This window comes from Amblyomma americanum, chromosome 2, assembly GCF_052857255.1.
Source record: "Amblyomma americanum isolate KBUSLIRL-KWMA chromosome 2, ASM5285725v1, whole genome shotgun sequence".
NCBI classification, from domain to species: domain Eukaryota; kingdom Metazoa; phylum Arthropoda; class Arachnida; order Ixodida; family Ixodidae; genus Amblyomma; species Amblyomma americanum.
Genome location: NC_135498.1, coordinates 109,918,752 through 109,928,662, shown reverse-complemented (window position 1 = coordinate 109,928,662; position 9,911 = coordinate 109,918,752). Strand labels below are relative to the sequence as shown.

General features: G+C 47.9%; 1 protein-coding gene across 1 annotated transcript; it reads right to left on the bottom strand.

Moving 5' to 3' along the window:
• Positions 1–794: 794 nt before the first annotated feature.
• Positions 795–2,960, bottom strand: LOC144121747 (uncharacterized). The gene is made up of 3 exons (XM_077655119.1): positions 2,820–2,960; positions 1,605–1,730; positions 795–993 (listed from the first exon to the last, which is right to left on the bottom strand). Exons 1-3 carry the CDS (start codon positions 2,958–2,960, stop codon positions 934–936), a joined length of 327 nt encoding a protein of 108 aa, XP_077511245.1. The 3' UTR covers positions 795–933.
• Positions 2,961–9,911: the final 6,951 nt, after the last annotated feature.

Sequence of the window (9,911 nt, the reverse complement as noted above, 5' to 3'; positions counted from 1 at the left end):
AAACGCCATAAAATCAAGGAAATAACTCTTGCACAGTGCATGTTTCTCATTGTATTATGGCGTCACCACCGACCTTCACTCCATACCTCTATGTTCCTCCCCTGCTGTATCAGTCGAGGTGGCCAGCGACCAAATGCTCTTTATTGCTGAACGTACAGTGCTTTTATAGCCGCAAGGGGTGTGGCAACCAAGGCGCATATCTAATCTAGGCGAGCACGATGAATCGCCGCACCAGGCATAGCACGTGCGTCATTCCCGATACATCTTCCCTCCTGGGGAGAATAGATGCCAAGTACTTGGTTGAAATTGCGGTCGTACCGCAGGCGCTGCGGTGGTCTTCTATCTCTGGTAGATCGGCGCAATGTAAGAGCCTGCGGAGCCGTTGAGCTCACAGTCGGTCCAGTCGTAGTCACGGGTGGCGGCGCCTGCGGAATGTTCTCGGAGCTCACAGGCGAGTCTCCAGTTGCAGCAGGTGCCGTGGGTTGCAGTGCTTCACACGCTCGTTCGCTCTCCCGGTCGTCACATTCGAGGGCTTCTTGCTGGAACAGCTCACCAGTTGGAAGCAGATGCTGTCGGTTGCGACGTAGCACTCTGTTGTCCTCGGTAACTACTCGATAAGACCTCGGTGCAACTGCTTCGGTAACTTGAGCTCGGCGATTCCATGTCTTTTCCTGTACTCTCACGACATCGCCCGTATTGAGAGGTGGTAACGTTCTCCCTCGAGTGTCTGCCGGGGCTCGCTTGAATACCGGTATGCATGGCTGCTGCCTGCAGTCTGGAAGTAGAGTGCGAAGCCTCCTGCCCTGCAAGAGTTCACCAGGGGAGCGGCCATCTTCGAGCGGAGTGGATCTGTAGTTGAGCAACCCGAGCCAGAAGTCTTCTTTTGTTTCTTCCGTTTTCTTTAGGATTCTTTTCACAATCTGAACCCCCTTCTCAGCGAGTCCATTCGATCGCGGGAACTCGGGGCTCGACGTGACGTGGCTGAAGTCGTACCTGGATGCAAAGAGAGCAAATTCATAAGACGAAAACTGCGGCCCATTGTCCGTGTGGACGTCCATTGGAATGCCGTATTTTGAAACGATGGCGCTCAACTTCTCAATTATGGCACTGGATGTTGTACGAGTCAGCTTCTCCACTTCCGGGAAGTTCGAATGGGCATCAAAAACCGACAGGTACGAGCTGCCTCCGTACTGAAAAATGTCAACGCCCACGCGGTACCATGCATGGGCCGGTGTAGGTCTGATCATAAAAGGCTCACTTTGCTGTTTGTACGTATATTTGCGGAAAACTGCACAACTCTGCAACAGGTTTTTGATAGCAGAGTTCAGCACCGGCCAGAACACTAGGCCCCTGGCTCTTGCGTGGCACTTGTTCAAGCCCATGTGTCCCTCATGAATACGTTCGAGAACTTCCTTTCGCATTGACTTCGGGACTACAACTTTGCTGCCTTTAAATACAATTCCTTTAATCAATGAGAGCTCGGACGCGAATGGCTTCATTATTCCCACAATGTCACCGTGGCCATTAATGTAGCGCATCACTGACTGCAAGTCCTGATCATTCGCCGTTGCTTTGGCCAGACGGGCCAGTGTTCTAGCGCTTACCAAGGTTGACATGACTGCAACTGCGTGGACCTCCACATCTTCCGTGTCGTCGGAGTAGTCCTTAGTCGCTGTCCCTGGAGCCCTTGATAGCATGTCTGCGAGAAAGAATTTCTTTCCTGGTACATACTGCAGTTCAAAATCATAAGCCATTAGCCTCAAGAAAAAACGTTTAAGCCTGGGTGGCATATCACTGATTCCTTTCGCTGCAACACCAAGCAGTGGACGGTGGTCAGTCTCGATAACAGTTTTACGTCCGTACACGAAGTGATGAAATTTTTCACAGCCGAACGTTATCCCCAATGCTTCCTTTTCAGTCTGCGAGTACCTCTGCTCCGAGTTGGCCATTACACGCGAGGCATAAGCGACTGGCCGCCAGTTTTCACCGTGGCGCTGTAAAAGTGCAGCCCCCAAAGCATTCTTTGATGCATCTGCCACGATTTTAGTTTCTCTGGCTGGGTTGAAAATAGCTAGGAGAGACGCACTGCTAAGCATGTCGCAGATCATCCTCCACTCACTACCATGGTTTTCGGTCAACTCGAAGACAGAGTTCTTTTTGATGAGGCTGCGAAGAAGCGTAGTAAGTTCTGCGAGATTAGGCAAGTACTTGCTGAAATAATTTGCTACTCCTAGCATTCTGTGGACAGCGGCTTTATCCGTTGGGCATGGAGTCTCCCTAAACGACTGCGTCAACGCTGGGTTAGGCTTTATTCCCTCGTGGCTAATGACGTCACCCAAGAATTTAATTTCAGTCACTCCAACCTTGCACTTTTCAGTGTTGAAAGTTAAGCCTGCTTTTTCTGCCACTTGCAGCACTTTCCGCAGGCGCGCATCGTGTTCTTCCTTAGACGAGCCCCATATTAGAATATCATCAATGTACACTCTCACACCTTGACAGCCGTCAAATATTTCGCTCAGGATTTTCTGGAAATCTTCCGGGGCTGATGAGATTCCGAACGGGAGCCTCAAAAACCGGTAACGCCCGAACGGAGCACCGAACGTGCATATAGTTGCTGTGGAGTCATCCAAAGGTACCTGATGAAAACCCGCCCTTGCATCGAGGAGCGTGAAGTACTTAGCGGCGGCGAGCTCAGCTTCTATGTCCTCGCGTCTTGGCATCTGATAGTGCTCTCGCTGTATCCACTCGTTGATACTTCTAGGGTTCATGCAAACCCGTATTTTTCCGTCTTTCTTCCGCACGATAACCAAAGGGCTCACCCAGTCTGTCGGTTTTTGGACCCTCTCAATTATGCCACTTCGCTGTATGCGCTCCAGCTCTTCCCTCAGAGGTTCCCTCAGCGCCAAGGGCACCCGCCGAGTTGGCTGGACAACTGGCGTCGCATCCTTGCGTAGGACCATTTTATACTGGCGACTCACGCAGGCTGTTCCCTGAAAAAGCTGGCGGAATTCGGTTATAACGTCCTCACTGCCGCCCGCTGTGGTGCTTCCTTCTTTTACAGCATCCACTGCACGTGACACCAGACCAAGCGACTCGCATGCTAGTAGTCCCAGTATAGCTTGGTTGCCCTTTTTGACGACATAGAAGTTGATCAACGTCCTTCGACCTGCCGTTCACGGTCACTGGTAGCCTTGCCATACCGAAATGTCGAATGACACCACCGCTGTATGATCGAAGCACCGAAGAGCTCGGTTTCAAACCTGCTGCCGTCTTGCATCGTCGGTAGATAGAGTAGGGCAGCAAGTTGGCCTGCGATCCCGTGTCCACTTTGAAGTTAACCATCTGGTCAGCTACTTTCACATGTACTACCCAGTCCGCTCTCGCGTCGATGCTCGAGACAGTCACATCGAGAATGTCGAAGCTGCCTTGCTCCTCACCAACTTCTCGGATTTGTGGGCCCTTCTTGCAGCAAGCTGCGGAATGGTTAACACATCGGCATATGAAACAAGTTTTGCCGAACGCAGGGCATCTGCCGGGTATGGCGTGTAAACGATTGCATCTGGCGCATTTCCGAGATTGCTGCTTGTCTTGCATCATTTGCTTATCGGGCTGTGCCGACGGTTCTTTTTGCACCGCATGCTCCGCTTTGCGAACCTGCCCAGACCGCTTCATGACTAGCGCCACGTGCTTATCGGGCTGCGCCCAGGCATTGTTTTGCAGCGATGCTGCGTCCTCCGCTTTGCAAATCTGCTCAGCCTTGGCAAGTGTCAAGTCTTTTTCTTTGAGGAGCTTTTCACGCAGTCGTGGGCTACTGGTGCCAAACACTATTTGGTCGCGGATTAAGGAATCAGCTATTCCCAAAAAATTGCAGCTTCTTGCTTGTTTTCTGAGGTCCCGCAAGAAATGCTCGAATGACTCCCCTTCGCCTTGCACTCTGGATCGGAATATGTACCGCTCATAGACTTCATTCTGTTGTTCTTGGCAGTACTCCTTGAATTTCTTAACAACGGTAGCATAATCTTGCTTGTTCTCGCCCCCGAGAAAAAGGAAGTTGTTGAATACCTCCAATGCGTCGTCTCCGGCAGTGCTGAGCAGCAGTGCTGTTTTGGCGGCCGTGGTTCGGGGCTCTTTTGAGAATTCCGTTGCTTCCAGAAAAAGCTCCAATTTCTGCTGGAACAATTCCCAGTTCTTGGCGATATTCCCAGACAACAGTAGTGGTTCAGGAAGCTTCAGCAGTTGCTCCATCGTGTTTCCATCGACGTGAGCTGTCCCACTTCTGACACCATGTATCTGTCGAGGGGGCCAGCGACCAAATGCTCTTTATTGCTGAACGTACAGTGCTTTGATAGCCGCAAGGGGTGTGGCAACCAGGGCGCATATCTAATCTAGGCGAGCACGATGAATCGCCGCACCAGGCATGGCACGTGCGTCATTCCCGATACACCTGCCTCTTTGTGGAATAACAGGTGAAAGAAGTTTTCTGTGTCCGACCTCTCCACCTTTTATGGCATATATCTTTCTCTCTTAGACGGAAGCTTGCTGTTCTGTACTTGATCAGGCATCAAAAGGAGCTCCTTGATTTTATGGTAGGTGCATAACTCTTATTCTACAACGAAGAAACTTCAAGACGCTGCCTGACTCATGTTGCTTGTGTGGACAGCAAGGGAGGTGAGGCGGCCTGTGAGTGCTCAAGAAAACAATTCTGCTCCACCTTACAGAATGTTGTGCGCACTTGCATCGCATATATAGTATAGCTGCATCTGTGTGGTTATGGTATGTGTTACGCATTCAATAGAACAAGTCGAAAAATAAAGCCTTTCAAGGAAGGCAAAAGCAAGCAAAAATGCTGACAACGTTTGTCATTTTTATGAAGTAATATATATGCCACGCACACCGCAAAAGTGCATGCGTGCATGCAGGCTTACGAAGCGAAATATGAGTGCATCACTGAATGTTGTGAGGGTACGCTCTATTCCAATTATGTTGTGTGAGGGTGGGGGGAGTGTTCGTTTTGCTTAATGTTGTTTTTTATTAATGCAAGAAAAGGATTTTTTTTGCTCTGTTTTGCACCTTTAAGTTCAAAATAAGGAATGCGCACTCGGTGCGTTCTCCTTAACGAGATTTACTCCTATATTCCGCGTTTTGCAGTTTCCTTTCTTGCGCGGGTGCATGAAAACTTGACCAAAAACAGTCTAGTGCAACGCGTTGCCTAAATTGTACACACCGGCTTGCCTTTTTAAGCATGCATTTCAGCACTAAACAGATCGTGGCGGCTTTCTGAGCGCACGCAAATACAACTCCGCTGCAACGCGCTCGCTGTTAAAGTCAATACGTAGCGATTAAAACCTTTAGCACTCTTGCTGACCGGACGGTAGCTGACGCGGCGCCTAGGAAACAGTGGGTTTCCCCAGAGTTTACAATGTTAAGAAGAATGCGAGCGTTGTCCTCGGGTAGGGACTGCTGGCCTGATCGGATTTAGGCGCCGCTTCGGGCGTCTTTTCAGCAGTGGCGGCACCACTCCAAAAATCTAGCTCTGGCTGCTTCCTTTCCTGTCCCGGACGAGATTACTTTCCAACAAGAAAAGTGTCTTCAACGTCTCAATTCCCGCATTCAAGTGTGGCTGGTAAGCGAATGTGCGAAGCTGTCGTCGATCGTTATGAGCAGCAATGCCACAAAGGCATCATGCCGTACAAAGCTTTCACTTTACGCTCCCATTCCGCACGTACGCCATTACGAATAGTCTGGCCCCGTTCCTGATGTTCGCCAGCTTCTCTGCGCAACAGTACGCACGCGAGCGACGCCGCTGGTGACTCGCGGGTACGCCATCACTTCACCTCGACTGAAAAGTCGTCTAGGCTGCGCCCTCGCTCGCACCGCATCATCGAACTCGATAAATCTTTAGACAACCGACGTGCGAGTCTTTCGCACTGAGTAGCCCCACTCGGTCTGTGCATAGCTGCTGCCGGACATCCTACATGATACGCAAGAGCCCGCAACATATTCCACTCCCTCGCACTGCCCCTTGGCGCGTATGCACCGAAGATTGCAACGCAGAGGCTCAGCGCAAGCTCCCGGAGCGGCATTCTGTTTCGTACTTGACGCCGATAGTAATAGATGACGGTATTTATTTCTAGATCAGTTTTTACTTTTTTTTCCTATTCACGTAATAAGATTCTGTGGGTACGTAACCTGGCACCGCCTTGATAGTCACGTCACGGCTACGTCACAATTTGAACAAAATGGCGAATTGGCAAGAATAGACCCCTGGAAATACCAGCTTGGCGCTTGCATCAGCGCTTGCAAGGTGAGTATACGGGTTAGCAAACGTGATGTAACGGTATGCAGAGCGTCCAAGAGTACCGCCTATGTGTTTCCCAAATTCACCCCGTGTAAGGTGTTGCTGTAAGTATAGATAAAACAAGGCAGAGAATACAAGAAACCGCTCTTGTCTCAAAATAAATGCCTGCCGCCAATGCTGCAGGAGCAGTCAGAAAACTTAGCACGGAAGAAAACGTCGCATCTGCCGCTAGCAGAGCCTGAAACGCTGCATTCACCAACACCGATGCAAAATCTAACCGCCGAATCCCATCAGCCTCACGGGCCTTGTTGTTCAGCCATCGTAGACTACGAGTGCCGACAGCCAGCCAGAACACTTCTTCTGCTACCATAATGATCGAGAGACTGAAACCCGACTACTTGTATTTGACAGCATTATTTTTTGAAGTTTCTAGCCGAGAGCGGCACTTGGTTTGTGGACGAGAACTTCGATCTCGCAACTCAGGGATTCCTGCAGCTATACATCTTTCTTGAACCACTTGCCGAGGGCGTTGTATCAGTTTCTTACGGCTTCACGAGAAGGAAAAATCAAGAAGAGTGCGAAGAGTTGTTGGGCGCACTTTGTGACGAGTGCGAGATTGTTCGATTAGTTTTGTACCCGGATTTTATGATGTGCGAGTTGGAAAAGGCAGCCATGAATACTCTAAAGGTAGACTTTGGAGAAAGCGTTACGATAGAGGCCTGCTTCTTTCATATCTGCGAAAGCACCTGGCGAAAAATTGAGGGGCTCGGTTGAGTGAACCTTTGCATGCAATACCAAGAATTTCGTTCTTTCATGAAAATGCTCAGCGCTCTTGCTTTGCTGCCGCTTGATGACGTAGCAGACGGAATGACAGTATTGAAAGGCCTAATACCAGAAGCTGCCCAAGAAATACCAGATTACTTGAATACTACGTACGTTTCGGTGAGTATACTGCGGATAGAGAGAGCTAACAACATCGTAACCTTGCGGCGTAAACCACTTGTCCTCCAGCAATGTAGACCGTCAACGGGGCAACTCTTGACGGAGGACACAAAATCAACAACCACGCGGATGCTTGGAATAGGGGGCTGGGAAGCATCACGGGCCAAAGGCGCCCAATCGTATGGAACACAGATTGGCGCCTTGCGCTCAATGGAAGCCACCGTGACAATGAACATATCCCATTGTTAATTCGCTGCGCACACAAAAAAGAGAAACTATTCCGTGCTCGTGGCCATGCGACAGCGTATTCAGACCTTGGGTGCGAACTACAGTGCCGAGACGACCAGATTTGAAGATTTCTTGCGCGCTGTTGGGCGAACGATCCGGTTTTAACTTCATTCTCTTAACAATTTTTCAGTTCAGTTAATTCACTTTACTTCATCCTTTATCCGTGTTTTTTGTACTACAGGGTCATTTCTTTTTGATTTATTGAGAATTTTATTTCGTTACTAGGATTTGTTTCACTTAGACACTCATATACTTTTATTCTTATCACATCTTACTGATTTCAACTTGCTACTACTTTTATCAATTTAGTTTTCAAGTCTTGTTGTTTCGTTTAAATATTTGCTTCAAGCTGCAGATCTGCATTGTGCTATCAAGGTTTAGACTGCATTTCTTATTGGCAAGCTGAAACACTGGAACCTACAGCGAATACACCTGTAGGCATGGAAGCCACAAAACAACGAATAAACTCGGGGCGTCCATAAAGAAATTCAGGAGAGCAAGCTGCCGGGCTAGTTGGTGATGCATGTTGTAAACTAGGAAGCGCAAGATACCGGACGACAGACAGAGTAAGAGACACAAAAAAAACAGGTTCACGAGCGCTTGTAAACCTGTTTTTTGTGTCCCTTACTCTGTCCGTCGTCCGGTGTTTTGCGCTTCGTAGTTTACACCATAAAGAAATGATTGCGACGAAAGGAAGTGGCCCAGGTCAAGTGCGTCTCTTGAAGTTATTTTCCTTTGCATTACCTGAACTGCGTTACCGTGGTACGATCTTCATACTTACGTCTATTCTCCTATTGATGGAAGAGTCAAAGGAAGACGGCAATATTTTGTCAAGAATTCATTCTTTAGGTAATTGTTCACTTGGGAACATTACTTCCTGGAGGGCGCTTCTTCAGGGAGCCATTCTTCTGGGAACCTTTCTTACTGGGCCGTATCTTCCTAGGACGTTTTCTCCTACACCCTTCCTCCGCATACGCCTAACGATATTCAGCGGCTTGCACTTTTCAGCACAGCATGTTTTCTTTTATATCTTTTGAAGGTTACACTTTTGCTATGCATATGCAAGCCTAACATCTTCCTGGTCCAGTTATTTGCTTTGAACTAGTAAATTTAGGCAAACCCAGAGCAATCGACAACCGTAATTTAAAAGCAATGCTACCATAGTTTAACACATTTTATCCCTAGCTGACCGGTGTCAAGCATTCTTGGCGCATCGTTTTTACATCATGTATTCAAAACTGCAGGATTCTGCATGCAAAGTTTAACGTCCACATGTGCTCATTTACGAGCACTTTCCGCTCAATGTGAGCAATCTGTGTGAAGGAAAAGAGCGCGCTGATGTTTAACCTCCAGCTAGCGTCTCATAGTTTCGCTTACCATTTCCTGAGAAGATGTGGCGGGGACGAAAGGATTTCGTCGGCTGGATAATCTGTTACTTGCTGCCACCTGGCTTTCTAAATAGTTTGAGGCCTTCTATTTAGTATTTTACTATTCTGACTAGCTCCACAAAGCGGTGGAAATAGTAATTTTTGGCTAAATTATGACATGACGATTCCTGAAAACTTAGCCGCGCTAATTTTTTTATTGATTTTGAAAGTGGGCAGATTGGATAGCATTATTTAGATGTAATCATATATACTTTACTTTCTTACTAATATACATAGTAAAACATTAGGCTAAACTCACACAGAAAACTTTGGAAAATTCTGTTCAATTTTTGCAGCACTTAAGAATATATTCATTTGCCTTTTTCGAATATCATAACGCTTCTATGTAACGAAAAAACGATTTATTACTCTGAAAATTCTACGAAATGGGCCACTTTTAACCAGCCAGTCTGTTCGAACCCTAACTTGAATGACAAAGTGACTTTTCCTCAAAAACTGAATTGAATGGCGCTATGGTCCAATGTGAAACATCGGCATTCGAAAGGAAGAATTGGCCTAAAGCAGCTTATGGATGCGCCTTGCGGCTGCGATGCCTCCGTTCTAGATTTTAATGCCTTCTTCCTCATAAAATGTCGATTTAAGGTGAATGCAGCCTCTTTCTCAGTAAAATGTGGGATCGTTTATGTTAGGACAAACATTTCCTTTCAATATAACTTTAATGTAAAGTAGCACCTATGATACCTGAGCAAGGCCGTATTGTCATCGAGTGCATTGATTGCAGAAAAAACTGCACAGACTATCGATGCTTCGATTCAACGATAATGCGGTTGCATGGGTTCGTGCCACTGCATATGTCGCCAGAAAGTCGACGCTGTTCTTTCTGGTTTTCAGCGCCAATCCAGTCCAGCCAGGTGGTGATCGAAAAGAACTAGATAGGAGATCGAACCCGACTGCTGAGCTGCCGGGCTGTAGAAGAGACAATTGGATTGGTCCGC